General features: G+C 61.3%; 3 protein-coding genes and 1 long non-coding RNA gene across 7 annotated transcripts in view; all 4 read left to right on the forward strand.

The window, feature by feature from the left end:
• Positions 1–3791, forward strand: part of LOC117997944 — a 45623-nt gene extending 41832 nt beyond the window's left edge. Inside the window, exon 3 of the long non-coding RNA XR_004675928.1 lies at positions 2915–3791. This is a non-coding gene — a long non-coding RNA (uncharacterized LOC117997944). The remainder of the gene's footprint in view (positions 1–2914) is intronic.
• A 5545-nt stretch (positions 3792–9336) lies between these two features.
• ZNF628 (zinc finger protein 628) lies at positions 9337–15185 on the forward strand. The gene is made up of 2 exons (XM_034986177.1): positions 9337–9523; positions 13132–15185. The coding sequence occupies exon 2, from the start codon at positions 13137–13139 to the stop codon at positions 15105–15107; it is 1971 nt and encodes a 656-aa protein (XP_034842068.1). The 5' UTR covers positions 9337–9523; positions 13132–13136; the 3' UTR covers positions 15108–15185.
• Positions 15186–15704: 519 nt separating this feature from the next.
• NAT14 (N-acetyltransferase 14 (putative)) lies at positions 15705–18435 on the forward strand. 4 transcript variants are annotated; one of them, XM_034986434.1, is made up of 3 exons: positions 15705–15742; positions 16449–16565; positions 17331–18435. In XM_034986434.1, the coding sequence occupies exons 2-3, from the start codon at positions 16494–16496 to the stop codon at positions 17877–17879; spliced, it is 621 nt and encodes a 206-aa protein (XP_034842325.1). In that variant the 5' UTR covers positions 15705–15742; positions 16449–16493; the 3' UTR covers positions 17880–18435. The 4 variants fall into 4 exon arrangements, with proteins under 4 accessions (XP_034842325.1, XP_034842324.1, XP_034842322.1 ...); XM_034986433.1 differs by lacking the exon at positions 15705–15742 and adding an exon at positions 15881–15940; XM_034986431.1 differs by lacking the exon at positions 15705–15742 and adding an exon at positions 15984–16057.
• Positions 18436–19160: 725 nt separating this feature from the next.
• SSC5D (scavenger receptor cysteine rich family member with 5 domains) overlaps positions 19161–22279 on the forward strand; it is a 21929-nt gene continuing 18810 nt past the window's right edge. The window contains exons 1-6 of the mRNA XM_034986079.1: positions 19161–19452; positions 19941–19967; positions 20279–20587; positions 20771–20890; positions 21107–21220; positions 21492–21800. Coding sequence (XP_034841970.1) covers positions 19428–19452; positions 19941–19967; positions 20279–20587; positions 20771–20890; positions 21107–21220; positions 21492–21800 — 904 coding nt within the window. The 5' untranslated portion in view covers positions 19161–19427. The remainder of the gene's footprint in view (positions 19453–19940; positions 19968–20278; positions 20588–20770; positions 20891–21106; positions 21221–21491; positions 21801–22279) is intronic.

Below are 22279 nucleotides of genomic sequence, written 5' to 3' on the forward strand. Positions count from 1 at the left end.
CATCACCACCGTCATCACCATCATCATCACCACCTCATCATCGTCATCACCATCATCATCACCACCATCACCACCACCATCACCATCACCATCACCATCATCACAACCATCACCACCATCATCACATCATCACCACCGTCATCACCATCATCATCACCACCTCATCATCGTCATCACCATCATCACCACCACCACCATCACCACCATCACCACCATCATCACACCATCATCATCATCATCACCACCATCACCACCATCATCACATCATCGTCATCCTCAAGTCCCTGAGAGGCTGTATCCAGGCAGGACAGCAAAGTAGTACAGAGCATGAGCTCTGGACTCAGAGTGCGTGGGTTGTATCCATTCTTTAGCTGTGTAGCTTGGATAAGTCATCGAATCTCTCTGAGCCTCCTCGGCTCTAATGTAGGGACAAAGACAACCTACTGTGCAGGTTTATTGGGAGCATTAAGTGACATATCGTATGTCTAACCCTTAGTATGGTGTGCCTGGCACACAGCAAGTGCTCAAAAACTGGTTACTGTCACAGAGTGAGGGGAGAGCACAGGGCCAGGTGGGGCAGGGCTGGGTGAGGTGTGAGAGGGAGGACAGGCGTGAGTACAGACCTGAAGGAGCTCAGGTCCCCATCTACATTCCCAGAGACAGAGAAGGGCATTGTCCCACAAAGGGAACAGGATGTGCAAAAGCCCAGAGGCTGAATGATATAGTGCTAAATGGGGAGCTCCGTTTCTTCAGAACCTAATTCCCTCCCCCTTTCACTGTGCCCCAGCCATACTGGGTCTCAAGTATTCCAAGAATGTTCCTGCCTCAGGGCCTTTGCACTTGCTGTCCCTTGCCTGCAATGCTCTTCCCTCAGACATCCATATCTTGTTCCCTGGCTTCAGTGACCTGAGGCTAAAGCCTTCCCTGACACCTAAAATGCCAGTCCTCCCCCAGCACGCGCTCCATGGCACTTATCACCTCATAGCATGCCAGATAATTTTTTAAAATTGAGGTAAAATTCACATAACTTAAAATGAGCCACTTTAAAGTGTGCAATTCAGTGGCATTTAGTACATTCGCAATGTACAACTTCCACCTCTAATTTGTTCTGGAACTTTCCGTCACCCCAGAAAGCAGCCCTGAGCCCAGTGACAATCACTCGCCATCCCCGCCTCCTCTGGTACCGCTCCCCTGCTTTCTGGCTCTGCCTGTTCTGGACGTTTCACAGAAATGGCATCATGCGATGTGTGGCCTTCTGTGTCTGGCTTCTTTACTCAGCATCGTGTTCTCAAGGTCCATCCACATATCACTTACTTTATCTAGCTGTCCCTGATCAGCCGCCTTGCCTCTGGAACACAGACTCTATGAAGGCAGGGGGTTCTGTCTACTTGCACAGATGGATCTCGGGGGCCCGGTACACAGTTAAGGCTCAATAAATGCATCTTGAGTGTTGACTGCATTCTGGGGTCCCCTTCTCTCTGTTCTGTCTGGGCCTGGGCTCCCCCGTTCTGAGCTGTCTGGCCCCTCCCCTCGTCCACCCCCACTCACCTGCAGATCTGGTTGTGCAGAAACCTCCTATGGTTGGGTCTCCTTTTGGGGGGCCGGGTCCGCCGAGGGTGCAGGGCACGCAGCATGTGGGTGGCCGCCCCACTCACAAAGGCACACAGTTCCCGCGGGCTGGGCTCAGACACTGCAGAGGCTGTAGGGGCCCCGGGGTGCATGGCTGGGGTGACAGGGTAGCTTCTCCACAATAGTCCTGCTGGTCAGAAAGCAGCTCCTAAATCTGAGGTGAGAGGAGCAACCAGGGCCAGGAGCTCAGGGCTGGGGAGGCAGACAGCAGACGGGAGAGGAGAGGGCCTTTGGGAGGGGCAGGCCGACTCTGGAGGGGAGGCAAGGCTCTGGTTGGAGGAAGCAGGGCCCGGGGAACTAGGACAAGTCCTCCCGCCTATGCCCCATCCTTACCTCTTGGAGGCTGGATGCAGAGCTTGGAGGAACCCGTGGGTGGGGTCTGATATAGGAAGGCAAGGGGGGAGCTTTATGTGCGCCCCCCCAGGGGCCCAATTAGCACATAGTTGGACCTAGGATATGGGACAGGGCAGCATGGTGGGGGGCAGAGAAAAGCACCTGGAGATAGCCAATTATGGGGACAAAGGCCTCATTAGGGAGGCGAGGCCAGGGCCTGAGTCAACCGCATCGATTAGCGTTGAGGACCCTTAATTGGAGTTGAGGGGAGGGGGTGGTGGGAGGCTTGGGTGCAGGCTGGGAGGGAGGGGGACACGGCTCCCTGGGAGCTCCAGCTGCGGGGCAGACACCTGACATCTGCCCACCCACCGGCAGACGTATCCCCCCTGTGCCTCCCTCGGCTCTGGGCCCAGCATCCTGGGGAAACAGGCTCAGAGAGGGGGCTCGCCTGTGCCCAAGGCCTCTAGCCAGCATGACGGGTTGGCTTCTGTGTGAGGGGGTTGAGCCCCAAACCCTGCATTTCCGCCAGAGCAGTGAGAGAGCAACGGAGGGGGCGGGGGACAGGTGCTGGCTGGCCTGGTTGCTTAGGTGGGTGACAGGAGGGACTGTTTCTGGCACAGCCTGGCTGTGGCCGTGGGAGGGGAAGAGAAAACACGGGTGTGGTTTCCCTGAAGGCATTGTACTGAGGGCCTGGGGGGCCCCTTGGTATTTGGGGGAGGCTGGGACGTGGCGAGTGAGGAGGCTGGCTCCTGGGGGGTGGGAGTGGGGTCCTCTTGTTCCTGGGAGGGCATTGGTCAAAGTGGGGGACCCTGGCCTGGGCTGGCGCGGGAGAGGTGTCTCCATGTTTGCTCTGGGGGGACTGCGTTAAAGGTTTGCATTGGGGGGGGGGTGAGTGTCCTAGGGGTACGCACGAACACAAACCTTAAAACCACGTACACTTATTCTCTTGCAGTTCTGGGGGTCAGAAGTTCAAGATGGGTCTTCTGAGCTGAAGGCGAGGTGTCCCTTCTGGAGGCTCCCGGGGAGAATCCGTCCCCTAAGCCTTCTCCAGCTTCCAGAGCTGCCGTGACTTCTCCAAGCTCACGCTGCAAGTAAGTGGCCGAGCTGGGATTTGAACTCGAGTCAGCACAGGCCCGACACCATGCCCTTGTGGGCAGGGGCAGCACAGGGGCAACAGCCCAAGTACGGCAGCAGAGGCCGGGCCCAGGGCTCGGGATGGGGGCCACCAGGCCAGCCCGGCAGACACCAAGCGGCCGTCTTGGGCGCCTCCAAGGGTCTCCAGCCCCCTCACTGAGCTGCACTTTGCCCCTTGGCGCTCCTGGTTTTTCGGCCCCTCCCTGGATGTCTCCTGTCCTCCCCTCCTCGCTGTCTCCAGCCACAGCGCTCGCATGGCTGCTTCTCAGCTTCTCTGGCCGTCTCTGTCTCTACAGCGTCTCTGAGTCTGTGTCTGTCTGTTGGCCTGGGCAAGGCGTGTGTGTGTGTGTGTGTGTTCACGTGTGTGCACATCCTGGGCGTGCATGTGATGTTATGGGACAGCCTGGAAGTTTTCCTGACCTGTGACTTTCAGGCCCAGAGGGGAATGTGCAGGGTCCCTTGGCAAGGGGCCGTGGGGGAGGGGACCCTCTGGGGGTCAGGGTTCAGGCTCAAGGACAGCCACTGCATGGCCGGGCATGACCTTTGCTAGCCCGGCCCCAGGAGCAGGCCCGAATCCAATACCAGGAGCCCCGGGCAGCATCTGCTAGCGAGCTCTGTCCCTCGGCCCGGGGAGTCTGGACCACAGCTGGGGCCGCCAGCCCTCCTGACTCGGGCCTAGGATGCTCCACCAGGGGGCGCCCACATCCCGGGCAGCGCTGGGAGGCTGTGCGTCCTCGGCAGCACCCTCACCTTTGGGCCCCTCTCCTCCTGTCTGGTCATGGATAAGCGTCACCCACAGCTGGGGGCTGGCTTCCTCTGAGATTTGTTGAGGACCTGCCCTTCCTGGTATGAGAAGGTCCTCACAGGCTCCCTTCCGCCATCCCAACCCCCATCCCAACCCCATCCCAACCCCATCCCAGTGCGGGGGGTGGGCGGGAAGTTTCTTTATTTAATAAACATTGATTGAGCACCAACAGTAGACTGAGGATGTGGCAGTGATCAAGACAAGCACAGTGTGTCCCTGGAGGAGTCTGGGGGGGAGACACCCACAAACAAGAAAAGACCAGTCCGGGATGATGGAGGTTGGATGGGGGAGGGGTGCTGCTTCAGATGGAGAAGCCGTCTCTGAGAAGGTGACAATTGTCCTGCAGCCTGAGTGGAAGACAGGGCAGCCAGGAGCTTCCCAGGCAGAGGGAACAATAGGAAGAGGTAAAGTCAGAGACGTGGACAGGGGCTGAACCCTTAGGGCTTTGTAGGCCAGGTAGGAGTTGGGTTATGAAGGCAAGAGTGACGAGGAGCTATGTAGGGTTTGAAGCAGAGGTAGTGCCTAGACCTCACGGCCCTGCCCCAAACCTCCTTTGCTGGCCTCGCTGCACCTGGAATGTGGAGACCTCACTCCTGAATCCCTCTCTAATATGGGGAGGGGGGAAATGAGGTGTCAGGATCAGGCCAGGAGCCCAGACAAAACTTGTCCTTCCCTGCCTCCATCCTGCTCATCTGCAATCTCTCTACCTAGTCCCAGAGGGACTTTGTTTCCCTTAAAATTTATTGTGAAAAGTTACAGGTGGCAGGTTCCTGGTGTTCCCAGCCAGGAACTCAGAGGCCAACCCGCTTATATTTGTTTCACACCATGGTATGGGCTAAGTTGTGTCTCCCCAAACTCGTCCGTTGGAGTCCTAACCCCCGTACCTCAAAATGTGACTGTATTCAGAAATAAGGTCTTTAAAGGGGTAATTAAGTTAAAATCAAGTCATATATCTGTGCCCAAACCAATATGCCTGGTGTCCTTATAAGAAGAGGAAATTTGGACACGGACAGATATAGGGAAGGCCATGTGAAGACCCAGAGAGAAGACAAGCTATGGAGACAGGCCTCAGAAGAAACCAACCCTGCCAACACCTTGATCTTGGACTTCTAGTCTCAAATATAAGAAAATAAATTTATGTTGTTTAAACCACCCAGCCTGTGGGGCCTTGTTAGGGCAGCCCCAGCAAACTAACACAAGAAGTGTATTAGTTATCTATGTTGTGTCACAAATAACCACAAATACCATGGCTTAAAATAATGTACTCTAATTTTCTCACAGTTGCCACGGGTCAGGAGTCCAGGCACTTGATCGGGGCCTCACGAGGCTGCGATCATGGTGTAGGCTGGGGCTGCCGTCTCATCTGAGGTTGGGTCCTCTTCCAGGCTCACGTGGAAGAATTCATTTCCTTTCATCTGTAGAACTCATGGAATTCGGTGGCTTTAAGGCCAGCAGGAGAATCACTGACATTTCCCATCTCTGACCTCTAGACCCAGCTTCAAAGACCTTGCCTGATTATATCAGGCCCACCTAGTACAATCTTTCTGTATTAGGGTTCTTTGGGGAAACAGAACCAGTAGGATCTATGTCTGTGTCTATTCTATCTATCTACCTATATATATAGAGAGAGAGAAAGAGAGATGTTATATATCTTACATTTTATATATAAAGAGCTCTACTGTAAGGTACTGGCTCGTGCAATAATGGAGGAAGTCCCATGATCTGCCATCTGCATGTTGGAGGCCAAGAAAGCCAGTGGTGTAGTTCCAAGGCCTAAGAACCAGAGAGCCAATGGTGTGGATTCCAGTCTGGGTCCGAAGCCCTGAGAACCAGGAGCACCGAGGGCAGGCAAAGATCAACATTCCAGCTCAGTCAGGTAGAGAGGGAATCCAACCTTCCTGCACCTTCCTGCAACTTTTTGTTCTAGCCAGGCCCTCCACGGATTGGGTGATGGCCAGTCGCCTCCCCTCCACGGTGGGGAGGGCCATTGGCTTTACTCGGTCTACTGATGCAAATGCTTATCTCTTCCAGAAACACCTTCACAGACACGCCCAGAAATTGAGTTTAACCGGATACCTGGGCTTCCTGTGGCTCAGTCAGGTGGACGCATAAAATTAACCATTATGTTTCTTTTTGATTAACATCAACTGACCGGGAGCCTTGATTGCACGTGCCCAAATCCCTTCACCTTCGCCGTATCACATAACCTGTCACAGGAGTGATGTCCGTCATATCCACTGGCCATGAGAAGAAAAGGCATGTAGTGTACGAGGGCGTGGGTCATTGGGGATCGTCATGGAAAGTGGAGGCCATTCCTGGTGCAGATCTGTCCCTGGTCCACATTTTTATACCTAAAACCGAGGGATGTGTTTTCCCTGTACAGGAGGGACCATGTGACCCAGTGTGACCAGCCGGGGAGTCTCCTCTGGCTCCTGTGCACTGGGCTGTGGCCATGCATATGGGGACCTGCTAGATAGGCCTAGGGTGGGGATGGTCTCTGGGGCTGGAGACACTCCTGGTTAAATCACTTCCGGGTTCAGTATGTTACATCACTTCCTGGTTCTGTGCTTGGCCAAGAGACTTCCGAGGGCCTCTACTTAGCCCCCAGTCAAGTGGGGATAACACTTCTTCCCTGGGACAGGCCCATGTGGGCAGGGCCGGCTGGGCACCCCATGGGAGACCCAAGAAATGTCAAAAAGGACCATCCTTAGTCTGTGGGAGGTGTAGGCCAGCACCTGGGCTCCTGCCCACCCCCCACCTTGCTTAAAGTGCATCTCTGCTCTCTTTCCTGTACTCAGGTGAAAAAGGTTATTTATTCTTACCTCTGGTCCTGGGAGTCCTGTCTTTGGTCCAGATACCTCCTGCTGTGTGTGTAGGGGGAGACAGGTGCTCCAGGGACACCTCTCACCCCAGCCCCTAATCCTCGCCTCTCTAGTGAACACAAGTGGTGCCATCACGAAGGCAACGGGCTGAGTGGCCCAAACCAGAACCGAATGTCCGCACAGCCTGACATCACACGCCCCCCTCCTTCCAGAGGGAAGGGATGTGGACTGGAGGGCTTGAGCATGTGGGGGCACCGTGAGTGAGACCTGAGCCCCCTCCCCACCCTGTGATCCCAAAGAGGGCAGGCCCAGACTCTGGTCCTGGCTGGGCCACCTTGGAGCTGGACTGTTCCAGAGACCCAGGACACATTTGCCACCACCCACAGTGTGGCTGGCAGGGTTGGGAGGGGGGAGTGTGAGGAAGAGGGAAAGGTCCAGGCTCCCCAATTCCTCCCAGGGTCTCTTCTCCTTTGACTACCAGTGAGAGTGGGGCTGCCTTTCTCTGGAATCAGGAGGTGGGGTGGGTGCAGACCCTTGCCAACCCTTTTTTGGCTGACAGCTTTGGGATGGGGGTAGACAGAGAGGGACAACCCCACATGCACATAGGGCCTTTGGGGCAGGAGTAACAGCCTAGATCCCTAGGAAGGGTCAGGTAGGTCTTGGCTACCTTCAAAGGCTGCAGTCCCCACTCCCAGCTCTGTCCTCCGGGATGAATGGTTCATCTGGCTGGCAAGGTGGGGGACAAGGACTTGGAGGGTCTGGGGCTGGATAAGATGCCTGATCTAGTTGAGGGGGTTAGTCTCCCCCAAAAGCACCTGGGGCAGGGTGTTGTGGCCAGAAACAAGAATGCCAGGGGCCTGTAGCGGTGTTTGCTAGGCTGTTTGCTTGTCTGTATGAGGGCCCCATGATGTCCCTTGTAGAGGATTCTACATGAGGTGTCCAGCTACTACTGTTTGGAAAAAGCCAGTTAAATCTGCACAGCCAGTTGCTTGAGGCCATTGAGTTCAAAACCTTTATTTTCTGGCTCCAGAGTAGGGGATGGCTGACAAGTGCTGGGACTTGGCCTCTCTCACCTCCCTCGTACCTCCTGACTGGCAGGTAGATGGGGGCTGGCTGGGGCTCTGTTGGCACGGAGAGCTCCTTTCACTATTGCAGGGGCCCCAGTGGCCTGAGATGAAGCAGGTGGGCCTAGGTTCTCCCTGCAGCCAGCTGGGCCATACATTCCACATCCACACCTTGACCCAGTGTGGAATCCTCCCTCCATCTGGGAGCAACTTCAGGGGGTGGGGTCCGGTGTATTGGGGAGCTCTAGCATTGGGTGGGGACCAACCCCTTGGGGCAGGGCCTCCTAACTCTACCCTGATGGCTGCAACTGTCTCCTTCCCCTCTTTATTCCTCAACAGCTCAGAGCTCTGCTCATGTGTCCCTGCCAGTCCCTGGGCAGCTTCCTTTCTGGCAGGGGAGGTAAAAGTTGAAGTGAAAGGGGTGTTTGGGCTGAGCTGGAATCCTAGGATTCCCATGCACGCATTCACTGGACATGCAAAAACGATCCTGCAGGGCAGGGACAAAAAGACAGGTCCACATCAGCTCGGATCACACCTGAGTTTGGGCCTGCCTGGGGGCCTTGGGAAACTGCCTGGGAGGCTCATTCAACGAAGAGTACCGCTTGCTGCTGATCAGGCCCCTTGCTGGGTGCCCTGTGTCATGAACCACGGCTGAGTGCTGCTGAGCACGTAATGGGAGCCCACCTAGCATCGCAGGCTTCCCCACAGGAGTTGAGGAGGCGTGGGGTAGGAGCAGAAGGTCCTTTTGGTCTGATAAACAGCCCTCAGGCTGAGGGGGAGTGCCTTGGAGCAGTGGTTCTCCACGGGGGGACATGTGGGGGGGAGAAGGGGGAGGCCAGGCACAGGGAGGCTGCTGACCCCCTACAAGGCACCGGATGGCCCTCACAACAAAGAACGATCTGGCCCAGACGTTACTAGCGCCATGGCTGAGAAACTGTGTTGGAAGCCCTTCATTAGCCAGAATGGCTCAAAGGCTGGAGCCGTTCTGGGCTGAGGTCGAAAGGGGGGACAGGGGATCCGGGACAGCTCGGTGGTTCCCTAAGCCCCCAGGCCACGAAGGAGAAGGCACAGCGGGGCCCAGGTTCCTGCACGACCACAACGCGGGCACGCAGCAGACGCCCGGGAACCGCGAGCGCGTGGGACCTCTGGGGGGCAGGAAGCTTCGCGGGCCTCAGTTTCCCCACGGGGAAATTATCGACCAGGGCCTGGGCGTGGGGCCCAGGCCAGGAAGGCCCACACCCCTGGCTGGCTAGGCCGTTCGGAAACCGCGCTGCTGCAGAGGGACTCTATGACAGAGAGGGAGAATCGATAGTCGAAAGGGGGAACAAGCCACCCGCCCCAGGTCCGGGGCCGGCCTTCCCCGGCCTTGGGGGGACTTCCGCTACCGCCAAGACGACCAGGCAGCCGGGCGTCGGGGAAGAACTACAACTCCCACGATGCCGTGCGCCGCTTACGCTGGGGAACGAGCGACCGCCGCCGGCCAACGGGAGGGGCGGGCGGGGCCTCGGCGCACGTGGCGTCGTGACGCGCCAACGGGGACGTCGGGGTTTGTGTGCGCGAGAGGCGACCGATAAAGGTTGGGTGCCTCGCGCCGGGGGCTGTTGGGAGGGAGCGCGCCCCCGCCCCCCTCCCAGGCCCCCAGTCCTGTCCCGCCGCTGCCGGGGCCCCGTCTTCCCGTCGGCCCCCGTGGGAAGGCCCTAGGTCTCCCCCGCTCATTCCCCCGGTCGGGGCCGCAGGTGAGAGACCGGAGGGGTGGGGGTGGGGGGAGGGACCGGAGGGCGGAGACGTTGGGGAAACGGCGAGCGTGAAACCGGAAGGGGCGCCTTAAAGGGAGGGGCGCTACTTCACCTCCGACTTTTGTCCGCCAGGCCGGCTCCGCCCTTTTAAAGGGCAAGGGGCTGCGTTTGGAGCGGCGGGTGAGGTTCTGCAGGTCCCCTCAGCTTCCGCTTTTTATCCTCTAAGGATGGGTTGTCTTGTGAAAGGTCACGGACAGTGTCCCAGACACCGAAGGAATAATTCCTGAGTCCTGGTGGCTTCGCAGCCTACACTAGCTTAGCTCAACAAAGGTGGACATGGGTATGCGGTGGGAGGAGCCTCTTAAAGGGGACGTCGGGCCTGATGGAAGGGTGTGGTCCGGCCTTTCGAAGGGGGTGCTCTTCATTGGGCAAGATGGGCCCGGCTCTTGCAGGGGGCGGATGCCTCTTGTTTACGGCATGCTCGGTCTTCCGAAAGGCTCGGGCAGCTTCTCGTAAAAGGACTTGCTTACATTTTAAAGAGGATGCTCATCTTATTAAAGGGAATCTTCATAGCCTGTCCAAAGGGGATGCCCGGCCTTTTTTCTTTCAGAATAGGTTTTCTCAGTGCTCGCTCTATGCCGGACTTTGTCTTAGGCGCTGGAGCGCGACAGTGATTAAGATGCCACTACATTTAGTGGGTAGAGGGCTAGGGATGCTGCTAAACACCCCATAGTGCTCGGGACAGGCCCCTCGGCGCTGGTCAGCGCCACATCTCAACAGTGCTGAGGTTGGGAAACCCCGATCAGAAGCAGGTTAGGAGGTGAGAAGTCCTATAGAGGACGGGGAGTGTTGGAAGGGGTTGCACATTGAGGTCTGGTGCAGGAAATGTCTCCCCGAGGTGACATGTCAGCAAGCACCCTGGCAAGAAGGCGGGGGGAGGTCCCTGGCAGGGGCCTGTGTGAGGCTCCAGGTGGTGACTGGATGGTGTGAGAGTCAGAGAGGCTAGCCGGAGGTCAGGGAGGGGAGGAGGCCATGGCATGGGAAGTCTGTAGGCTCCTGTAAGAGATTTGTGTTCTCTGAAATGGGAGCAGTAGAGGGCAAGTTCCCCGCAGCCTCTGTGTTGGGCGCATCCTGGGGGTAGGAGGAGTAGGGGTGGGAACATGGAGATCTGCTTTAGGAGGCTGTTGCAGCTGCCCAGGAGGAAGGCCCTGGACAAAGGTGGCAATGGGGGACTCAGGAGAGAAGTGGCCAGATTCCGGACATGTTCCTGCTGAGACAGGAGAACCCGCTGCTGGATTGGGCATAGGTGGTGAGAGAAAGAGGCGACGCCTGAGGAAGGACCGAGCGGTTTTCAGAGATGGAGACTGTGGGTGGAGAAGGGAGCGAGCAGGAGTGAAAAAAACCCCACCAAGTTAGATTTGGGGCAGGATAAATTTGAGTTGTCTGTTAAGCGTCCATATGGCATACTGTAGCAGGGGGTTAGAGTTCAAAGGAGAGGGTGTCAAATAGAGATACATTTTGGAGTCATCCCACTTATAGACTGAGATCCTGAAAATGAGTGGGGGTTCCCTGGGAGAGAGTGTGGATGAGGAAGAGGACCAAGGGTCGGCAGAGCCCTGGGCTCTCCTAAATTCACAAGTCAGGGAGATGAAAAGGAACAGGTGCCCCAAGGTGAGGAGAGTGGCTTAAGGAGGGAGGGACCCTTGGGGATTGAGCAGAGACCATGCAATTTAGTACCAGGGAGGCCAGGAGTAGAGTCAGGGGGAGGAGGATCTGAGTGATGGGGTTTGGGGTGGGAAAAAGCATGTATTTTTCTTTTTTTAATTTGAGAGAGAGAGAGGGTGACTCCCCGCTGAGCAGAGGGCCCGATGCGGGGCTTGATCCCAGGACCCCTGAGATCATGACCAGAGCTGAAGGCAGACGCTTAACCGACTGAGCCACCCAGGCGCCCCAGGAAAAAGCATGTATTGACAGCACTTCGAGTTGCTTTGCTGCAAAGGGGGTGGAGAGACATAAGGCCATAGCTGGAGGGGGGTGGGGTGGGGCAAAAGGTTTTGCCGTTTGTTTTTTTTAAGGATGGGAGATGCAGCTTGTGGGTACACTGAAACAGTCCAGGAGGTAAGGAGAAGTTGTAGGTGGGAAGTCAGAGTCCATGGGCCGAGGCAGGCAAGGGGGGGGAGGGGTAGCCTAGGAATTCTCAGCCTCAGCACTACTGATGTTTTGGACTGGATCGTTCTGTGCTGTGGAGGGTTGTCCTGTGCACTGTAGAGTGTCGAGCAGCATCCCTGGTCTCCCCTCACTAGATGCCAGGAGCACTAGCCCCTCCAGCTGACAACTGGACAGTCCCACAATTGCCAGATGTCCCCTGGGATGTGAGAGTCAATTGCTCTCGTTGAGAATCACTGCTACAGTAGTTAGAACATGGGAACGTTCTCTTCTGATTGTTCTCAGTGACAAGATCAATGGCAAGGTCACCTGCTAAGAGGAGGAGGGGAAAGGAGAGAGGTTTGACGGGCACAGAAATATGTCCAGTACCGCCTGTTGAGTGGGTGTGTGTGTGTGCAGTGTGAGCAGTGCCCGGAACTTGGAGATGCATGGGCATGAGTGCAAAGGGAGACTGAAGCCAAGGGCGCCTGGCCGGCTCAGTCGGTCGAGCGCGCGACTCTTGATCACGGAGCTGTGAGTTCAAGCCCCACACTGGGCGTGGATATTACTTAAAAAATAAAATCTTGGGGTGCCTGGGTGGCTCAGTCGGTTGAGCAGCCGACTCTTGGTTTCAGCTCAGGTCGTGATATCAGGCTCATGAGACGGAGCCCCGCATCAGGCTCCATGCTCAGCGCGGAATCCGCTTGAGATTCTCTCTCCCTCTCCCTCTGCCCCTCCTGCTTGTGCTCTCTCTCTCAAATAAATAAATATATCTTTAAAAAATTAAAATAAAATCTTAAAATTAAAAATTAAAAAAAAAAATAGGGAGACTGCCGCCAGGCAGAAAGTGAGGATGTGGATGGGGTGGAAGGTGCGGTGCCCTTAGGGGTCTGGTGGAGGTTAGGGATCTTTGATTAATACACAAGAGGGAGTAGGCAAGCAGGATGGGGGGGGGGGCGGTGGAGAGTGGAATGCACACAGGGCTTTAGTTATAGCGGCAGTGGGAGCCGGTGTTGAGGCAGGATGGAAGGTGAGGCTTTAGAGGGAGAAGGGTCAAGGATCAGAAGCCAGGGTGCTAGAGAGACCCCCGGCCTTCTTCAAGGACGGTGCCTATCTGTAGAGGGAAGGCGCTTAGCCCTAAGGGAAGTGCTTGGCCTCCTGAAGACCACGCACAGCCTTCTCAGACTTGTCTAGCCTCCTGGAGGGGATGGGCAGCATCCTAGGGCTGGTGAGCACTCGTCCCAGTTTGCCAGAACTTTCTGTTTCAGCACCTAGAGCCTTGCCTTGGGGCAGACCTGGACCACTGGGGGCCCTGCTCCTAAGGGAGTCTCTCGATCCCGTGGGTGGGGAGGTGCCCTCTGCATCTTCAAGGGCAAAGGTGTATGTCCAGGTTGAGAAGGTGGGGTGTTTGGGTGGAGGTGGGGTGAGCTCCTGCCTTCCCCTGACCCGGAATCCCCCGCCAGGTGTGATGGTCGGCTCCCACGCAGACATGGCGCCGGCCTCTACCACCGAGGGGCCCGGGGAGAAGCCCGGCCCCGCAGCCCCCGCCCCGACGGCCCAGTATGAGTGTGGGGAGTGCGGCAAGTCGTTCCGCTGGTCATCCCGGCTCCTGCACCACCAGCGCACGCACACGGGCGAGCGGCCCTACAAGTGCCCCGACTGCCCCAAGGCCTTCAAGGGCTCGTCCGCCCTGCTCTACCACCAGCGGGGCCACACGGGCGAGCGGCCCTACCAGTGCCCCGACTGCCCCAAGGCCTTCAAGCGCTCGTCGCTGCTGCAGATACACCGCAGCGTGCACACGGGCCTGCGGGCCTTCACGTGCGGCCAGTGCGGCCTGGCCTTCAAGTGGTCCTCGCACTACCAGTACCACCTGCGGCAGCACACGGGCGAGCGGCCCTACCCGTGCCCCGACTGCCCCAAGGCCTTCAAGAACTCGTCCAGCCTGCGGCGCCACCGGCACGTGCACACGGGCGAGCGGCCCTACGCCTGCGGCGTGTGCGGCAAGAGCTTCACGCAGAGCACCAACCTGCGGCAGCACCAGCGCGTGCACACGGGCGAGCGGCCCTTCCGCTGCCCGCTCTGCCCCAAGACCTTCACGCACTCGTCCAACCTGCTGCTGCACCAGCGCACGCACTCGGCCGAGCGCCCGTTCGCCTGCCCCGTCTGCGGCCGCAGCTTTGTCATGGCCGCCTACCTGCAGCGGCACCTGAGGACGCACGCCCCCGCCCCCACGGCCGCCGCCGCCCCCGCCGGCCCCGCCGCCGCCGGCTCCCAGCCCCCCGCCCCGCTGGCTGCCGCCCCGGCCCCATCCGCCACCCAGGACGTCCACGTTCTCCCGCACCTCCAGGCCACGCTCTCCCTCGAGGTGGCAGGGGGCCCGGCCCCGGCCCCGCCCCCGGGCCAGGCAGCCCCCAACTCCCAGACTTTTCTCCTGGTGCAGACCGCCCAGGGCCTCCAGCTGATCCCCAGCAGCGTCCAACCCCCTACGCCCCCGCCCCCACCGGCTCCCCCCAAGCTCCTCCTGCTACCCTCCTCCAGTACTGGTGCTGGGAGCAGCCGCGGAAGGCAGGGCCCACGGGCCGCAGGGAAATCGGGCCAGGGGCCTGGAGTAGTGTGGCTGCCAGGTCCCGGGGGACTGGGGGTTCAGGGAGGGGGCAACGCAGGGGCCAGCGGGGGAGGGCAGAGCCTCATCGTTCTACAGAATGTAGGGGGCGGGGAGGCAGGGGCCCAGGAAGTGGGTGGGGTCCAGCTGCAGCCCCTCCGGCCAGCCCCCGAAGTGACCACTGTTCAGCTCCAGCCGGCCCAGGAGGTGACCACGGTCCAGCTCCAGCCGGCTCAGGAAGTGACCACCGTCCAGCTCCAGCCTGTGGCAGGCCCGCTGTCCAATCCCAGCGGGGGAGCTGTGACCACTGAGGCCCCCAATCTGCTGGTGGTTCAGAGTGGAACAGCCGAGGAGCTGCTGGCCGGTCCCGGCCCGGGGGAGCCGGGTGATGGTGAGGCCAGTAGTGGTGTCGTCCAGGATGTGCTCTTTGAGACGCTGCAGACAGACGAGGGGTTGCAGAGCGTCCTGGTGCTGAGCGGGGCCGATGGGGAGCAGACCCAGCTGTGTGTGCAGGAGGTGGAGACCCTCCCCCCTGGGCTGGCCGAGCCTCCTGCCCCAGGCCCACCCGGACAGAAACTGCTCATCATCCGCAGTGCGCCAGCCGCCGAACTGCTCGAGAATAGCAGCGGTGGGGGAGGCGCTGCCACGCTGCAGCTCCTGACCCCACCACCACCTGGCCAAGCCTCTGCCCCAGTGGGCATCTCCGCGGCTCCCCCCTCCCAGATGGTACAAGTGGTGCCCACCGGCGCTGCACCTGGAGGCATGACCCCGCAGGGGCTGCCCTCCATCCAGATTGTCCAGACTCTGCCCGCAGTCCAGCTGGTGCACACATTTTGAGTAGAACCCCTGGGTTCTCTTCTGCCCGACACAGAGACCCGGACTCACTGCTTGGGCTGGGCTAGGCTGGGGGGTGGGGGGAGGGGAGCTGCAGGCTGGGCTTGCTAATAAAGACCAGAATCTCCTCTCCCGTGTTTTGTTTTCTTGGGGGCGGCTGGGGTAGGGGGAATGTCATGGCCATAGCCACCGCTTGGGAGCCTGGAGTCTTCTCTCTCTTGCTTCCTAGCTCTCAGGTGACTGACTTTGCGGTTTGGGGCCAGCCACTTCTACGTGAGGTTCTGTTTATCCTTAAAAAAGCGTTGCGGGGGTCACTGTAGTGGGGAGGAGCTGGGATCCAGAATCCTGGTTCTGCCACTTGTGCGCTCAGTCACCCCACCGCTCCCCTCATCTGAAAAATGGGTGGGTGGGAATCCTTATCCCGAAGGTGCCTGAGAGAGCCCAGGTGGGTTGGGGTGGAGGTTCCTGGGGTCGGGCGTTTGGGAACTAGTGAGCACAGGATGCGGCCCCTCCCGCGAAGGCCCGCGAGCCAATGAGAACTGATGCGCTCCCACCACCGCCCCCCCACCCGCCTCTCAGCTTGCTTAGCAACCAGGGAAGGTCAGGAAGCGAACGTGCGCTTCTCGCCTGCGGCCCGGGTAAGTACGGTTCTGCCCCGACCCGCCGTCCGCATCCCCTCCGGCCCCGCCCCGTCCCGCGTCTGCTCGCGTCTCCTCCCTCCACCCCAGCGCTGGCGGGGTCGCTGCTCCTCGCTCCGCTCCCTCCCCGACCCGCGCCCGGAGTCCTGCCACCCGCCCACCCCAGCCCGGACGCTTGGCAACCGTTGCTAAGGCAGGGTGCGGACCCGCCCCCTCCGTGCGCGGTGCGACGTCACTTCCGCAGGCGACCCCTTCCCGACCCTGCTGCCCCCACACCTGGTGCAAGGATTGGAGCGACCTGCCGGGGTTCCTCCGGTGCCTGCTCCTGCGACGGGGGTCGGGGACGCCTGGGGGGCCGGGAGCGTGGTCCATGCCCTGGCTGTTGGGGGGGGGGAGTTCCGCTGACTCCCCAGGGCAGCCCCGGAGCCTGGGAGGGAACCCCGGGTTGCAGGGTGCTGGCGTCCGCAGGGCTTTTAGGGGGAACTCGCTGAGCACCGCGGCGGGCGGAGCGGGGGGGGGGTGTCCGGGAGACTTGAGGAAGGTCGCGGGGTGGAGGGTGAATCCCGTCCTGCCTGGGACCTCGCTCGGGGGTCCCGAGCGTTCCCGGTGTCCCCATCTGGACCATGCTGCTGCTGGTCCCCATGTCTGGGGCGCTGTGGGGACGAGAGGTGCCCTTCACTGACGCTGGCCTGCTTGTTTTCACCAGGTGCACGCCTGCTGCCTTCGGGGGCGCGGGAGCCTGGGGGCTGCCATGGCCCCCGGCCACCTGTCAGTGCGGGAGATGAGGGAAGACGAGAAACCCCTGGTGCTGGAGATGCTGAAGGTGAGAGCAGGCGGGGCCGCGTCGTGAGCGGCTCCAGCCACCTGCCGGAGCCAGCCCGCACTCCTGGAACCTGATCTTTTCCTCCTAAGGGGCTTCCTGGCTCGGTCCCTTCTTTTCCTAGTGCCTTCTTCCTACCCCTAGGGTCAGAAAGGTTGTAGGGGCTCCTGGCTGGTTAGTCTTGACGGCGGGGCTGTGAGTTCAGGCCCCACTTTGGATGTAGAGATTACTAAAAATAAAAGTTTTAATAGCTGGAGGGCTGTGAGATGGGCGTGGCACCAGGTCCCTCCCTCCTCTGCAGACTTCAGCCCGCCCCCCTGCGCCAGCCTCCTCCCCAGCACTCTTCAAGCAGAGCCCTTGGGCCGCAGCCTGGCGCTGGGTCTCCCCCTGCCCCCAGTGCCACCTCCTGGTGTCCGGAGCATGCGCCTACTCTGACCTGGGCCAGTCCTCTGTCCTGTTGTGGCCTCAGCCTTCCCTGCAGCTCCCCTGAATCGGGTGTGCGGCATAGCTCCTAATTCCCTCACTCGCTCAGGGCCCGGTGTGCTGGACGTTCTGCTTACTGGAGCCTAGAGCAGACGTGGTCCTGTTCCCTGCCTGCTCCTTGGCCGCAGGCCCCATCACACCGCCTTCCCTTCTCCTTTGGGAGCTCCCACCCCTCCGCCCCTGCCTGGGCCCACCCCCTCCCCTCTCCCCGATGACGGATGGCACGGGGCCCTAATGTGATGGAAGGCCCAGGCCCCCGGCTCTGACGGCTCCTTCTGCCCACAGGCTGGTGTGAAGGACACGGAGAACCGTGTGGCCCTCCACGCCCTGACACGGCCACCGGCCCTGCTGCTCCTCGCAGCGGCCAGCAGCGGCCTGCGCTTCGTCCTGGCCTCCTTCGCCCTGGCCCTCCTCCTGCCCGTGTTCCTGGCTGTGGCAGCCATGAAGCTGGGCCTGCGGGCCCGATGGGGCTCACTGCCTCCCCCAGGCGGCCTGGGGGGCCCCTGGGTGGCAGTGCGCAGCTCGGGTGATGTGTGTGGGGTCCTGGCCCTGGCCCCAGGCTCCAACGCTGGCGACGGGGCCCGGGTCACCCGCCTCTCTGTCTCTCGATGGCACCGCCGCCGAGGTGTGGGCAGGCGGTTGCTGGCCTTCGCCGAATCCCGGGCACGGGCCTGGGCGGGAGGCATGGGGGAGCCCCGGGCCCGGCTTGTGGTCCCCGTGGCTGTGGCAGCGTGGGGCGTGGCGGGGATGCTGGAGGGGTGTGGCTACCAGGCTGAGGGGAGCTGGGGCTGCATGGGCTACACCCTCGTGAGGGAGTTCAGCAAGGACCTGTGACTCCGGACCCTGGCAGGAGGGAGAGCACCTAGTGAGCGACTACTGTATGCGGGTTCTCCCTCTGGGAATCCCCAGCCTGCCCGGGGCCCAGAGGCAGGCCTGCAGAGGGCAAGACACCCCACTGCAGGCTCACGCCTGCCTGTAGTGCTCGAACTTTTCACAGAGGTCAACCTGTGCGGCCCCCTGATCCAGATTTTGTCTGCACTGAGAAACCTCCTCGGTCTGTCTGCAAAGGTCGCACCGTTTGTGCTCCAGCCTGGGGGAGAGATGTGGGGAGGAGGAGAGGGGGCCCGGCCCCATGGGTTAGGACTTGTGGGGGCACCCCAAAGGGGGACAAGGCCCTCTTGGAAATGGGGAGCGGTTTGATGACTGCTTGGAGGGGATGAGCAGAGCCTTTGCAGAGGAGGGTCGTCCGCCCAGAGAGAGGCCCTGGCAAGGACAGGGTGGGCAGAGGGCTGCCCACGCCGGGCCCCTCCCCGGAAGGTGAGCCAAGAGGGGCGGCCAGACCCATCTGGTTTTTTACACCCGATTGTTAATAAAGCCTGAAACTGCTGTGCGGCCGTCTCTCTCTCTCTCTCTCTCTCTGATGTCTTTTCCAGTCTGTCCCTGAGCCTCCCTCCCCCTTCTGTCTGGCTTCTCCTTTCCCCGACTTGACATTAATTGTTGCTGGGGGTGCTGGACGGGGAGAAGGGGAGGCAGTGAGCTCACGGCAGCCCCGCTCCCTGCCAGCCCTCTGACTCACGCTCCCCATTGCCGCTCCCCATTGCCGAATTTTTTCCGCCTCACAGCTGCCTGGTGCAGAGAGTGGGGGGCGGGGGGAATGAGTGTGTGTGTGTGTGTGTGTGTGTGTGGAGTCCCCCACCCTCACCCAGGACTCAGCGCTTAGTCCGCCTGGCCCCCCCACTCCCATTTCCCTGGGGTTCACCCAGTGCTCCCTCAGCTGGGGGGCCTGAAGGGTTTGCGTTCAGCCCCACCAGGGCCAACCGAGAGGGCTTCCTCCCGTTCCTTTCCCAATCAGGAAGTCCTTCCTGGTGTCTGGCTGTAAGCTGTCTTGCTGCTGGTTTGAATGTACGCTCCCTCCGCTCCGTCCTGGTCTCACCATGTCCCCTGGCTGGACAGAGGAGGCAGAGGGTGGCTGCCTGTGCGTGCCTCTGTCCAGTCCCTTTCCTGCAGCCCGCCCGCCCTCCCCTCAGCATCTCTAAGCACCGCAGGGCGCCTGGCCTGGCGGCTCCCGGCTCCCCGTGGGAGTTTGCAGTTGGACACCCTCCCTCCCCGCCTCCACCCCCCTCCTCCTCAGAACTCAGCTGCTGGCCAGCCCCCTCCCTGCCCCCGCTCCTGTCCCCTGCTGCCTCCTCGGCAGGCAGCCTCTCTTCCTTCTGGCAAGGCGTCCAGCCACGGCCTGCTGCTTCTTCCCGGTCCAGGGCGCCTCTGGCAGGCGCTTCCCTCCCTCCCTCCCTCTCTCCTTCCCTCCCTCCGGTGGCCGCAGCCTCCTCCCCTCTCCTGCTCCGCGTCCCCTTTCACCCCGTCCCTGCCCTGGAGTCTGCAAACATGAGGGTCTGGGCCTGCCTTATCGGTGAGTGACCCCCTCTCCTTGGGGACCCAGGGACCTCTGACCCCTGAGCTCATACCCTTAAGCAACTCCAACTTCCGGGGCCTTGTCCCTGGTGCTTGTGATAAGGGACATCTGGTTCTCCTTGCCTGATCCCCCAAGGGACCCAGCCTCTGCACACCCAGTCCCACCCTCTGAGGACCCCAGGGACTACCCGCCCCCACCACCGGCCCTGACCCCGGGGGGGAGGGGTCACTCACCATTTGACATTAACCAGGCCCTTGGGGGAGCACAAAGGGCCTGGCTCCCAGCCCTGACCCCAGGCATGTGGGACCCCGCCCGTCTCAGAGACCTGAGTCTTGCCCAGTCCAATGCCCAGAGTCCTGCTTCCCAGCAGTGGGGTTTCTGGTTCAGAGATGTGCAGATTCTGTGTGTGTGTATTTAAGACAAGGAGAAAGCACCCCCTTGGGGCCTGCCCTCACTCTACCCTACCCCTCCAACCTCCCTTCCAGTGGCTCTGATGGGGATCCAGGCTGTTGGTAAGTGGCCTTGAGCACCTCTGTCTGGCCTTGCCCAGCTCCAACCCACCCCTGTCCAGTCTCACCCTCCAGGGGGACCCCGGCAGCCCCGTGGGCGCCTATGACCTCGGGCATTGCTCCCCCCAGAACCACCGCTGACCAACCTCCCACTTCCTGTGGGGCCCCTGCTCTCCTGGGAACCCAGGAGTTGGGGCCCCCAGCAGCGGCCAGGGTGGCCGGCCTCGCACCTCACGCTGCAGGCCAACCCCTGGCCCTGCCCTTCCCGGGCCCCGGGCCTCCTGGACGTCCCAGCCTTTCCTCTGTCCCCCCAGAGCGGCTGCGTCTGGCTGACGGCCCCCATGGGTGTGCCGGCCGCCTGGAGGTGTGGCACGGCGGCCGCTGGGGGACGGTGTGTGACGACGGATGGGACCTGCGGGACGCGGCTGTAGCCTGCCGCGAGCTGGGCTGTGGGGGTGCGCTGGCCGCCCCCGGAGGCGCCTTCTTCGGGGAGGGCGCGGGGCCCGTGTGGCTGAGTGAGCTGGCCTGCCGGGGCAGTGAGGAACAGCTGGGGCTCTGCTCCCACCGCGGCTGGAAGGCCCACATTTGCTCCCACGAGGAGGACGCAGGCGTCGTCTGTGCAGGTGAGAGGCCCTGGGCCCTCCTTCGGGGGCACTTCTGCAGATGCGACCCAGGGACTCGGACGGTCCAGAAGTCCAGGCACCCCCACCCCTGACATCCCCTCCAAAACCAGGTGTCTCCCTCTGGGACTCCCAGCTGACCACTGCCTGGGGGGGCCCCTGCCAAGCTCCTGTGCCGTCCCACAGGTCAGCGTGTGGCCAACTCCAGGGACAGGGACGATCCACCTTCGATCCTGGAGGGGGACCCCTGGCCGGGGCTGTCTGGGGAGCTGAGCCCGGGCTCTGAGGAGCCTCCTGTGACCCACGGTGAGTCCGCCCTGGCCACGCTTCCAGCTGTGAGGGGACTTCTGTGCTGGTATCTCCCAGGGGACAGACAGGGGCACCCGCTTCACCACCTCGAGGGGCCCCTGTCACAGCCCCCTTCACACCCTCAGGGACTCTCACAGGCAGCACAGTGCGGGCCCCCAGCCGGGAGGATGAACAGCTCCCCACCAACCGCGCTCTGGCCGCTGTCTCTCCCAGCCCCCCGCCCAGCTGGGACCCCACAGAACAACTCCAGGAAGAAGAGCCTGCGGCCGCTCAAGCAACCCAAATCCACCAGGGCCCCTGTGCTGACGGCTGGAGCCCCCCGACAGGGTACGATCCGTGCAGCCTGGACTGACCTGGGGACCCCAGCATGCACTGTGTCCCTCGGGGTTCAGCGGGGCCCAGGCTCCCGTTGTGCCCCCACCCCATCCCCACCCCATCAGGGGCCCCAGGTGGCCGCTCCCTCCCTGGATCTCAGGCCACTGCTCCCTCTGGGGCTCAGTTTTCCCAGATGGAAAATGAAGGGTGTTTGAATCCGCTTTTCCCAAACTGCCTCGCACAAGACTCACCACCCCCTCCCTCCCTGCCCCTCCCCCCCCAGAGCGGCTGCGCCTTGTCTCGGGCCCCCACGGGTGCGCCGGCCGCCTGGAGGTGTGGCACGGCGGCCGCTGGGGGACGGTGTGTGACGACGGATGGGACCTGCGGGACGCGGCCGTGGCCTGCCGCGAGCTGGGCTGCGGGGGCGCGCTGGCCGCCCCCGGAGGCGCCAGATTTGGCCCGGGCTCAGGGCCCGTGTGGATGGATGACGTGGGCTGTGGAGGCGGAGAGCAGGCTCTGCGGGACTGTCCCCGGAGCCCCTGGGGTCGGAGCAACTGTGACCACAACGAGGATGCAGGGCTGGTCTGCACCGGTATGTCCGCCGCCCGCCCCCGCCCCGCGCCCGCCCCGCGCCCGCCCCCTGGGTCTGCCCCTGCCCGCCTGCCGCGGTCAATGCACCTGCTTTGTCGGCCCTCCTCCCGCCTCGGCCTCCCTCTCCCCTCCCTCCTCCCCCTCTTCCTTAGCTCCTCCTTCCTGCCCTCCCCCTCCCTCTTCCTTCCCTCCCTCTTGCCTCTCTCCTTTCCTCCCTCCCTCCACCCTCTTCCTTCCCTCTCTCCCTCCCTCCCTTCTCCTCTTCCCTCCTGACTCTCTCCCTATCCCATCTCCCTCCCCCTCCTCCTTGCCTCCCTTCTGCCTCTCTCCTTCCCTCCCTCCCTCCCCTCTTCCTTCCCTCCCTTCTGCCTCTCTCCTTCCCTCCCTCCTCCTTCCCTCCCCCCTGCTCCTTCCCTCCCTCCCTCCTGGCTGTCTCCTTCCCTCCCCCCTCTTCCTACCCTCCCTCCCCCTCTTCCCTCC

Source organism: Mirounga leonina, unplaced genomic scaffold, assembly GCF_011800145.1.
Source record: "Mirounga leonina isolate KUSES-001 unplaced genomic scaffold, KU_Mleo_1.0 Mir_376, whole genome shotgun sequence".
Classification (NCBI taxonomy): domain Eukaryota; kingdom Metazoa; phylum Chordata; class Mammalia; order Carnivora; family Phocidae; genus Mirounga; species Mirounga leonina.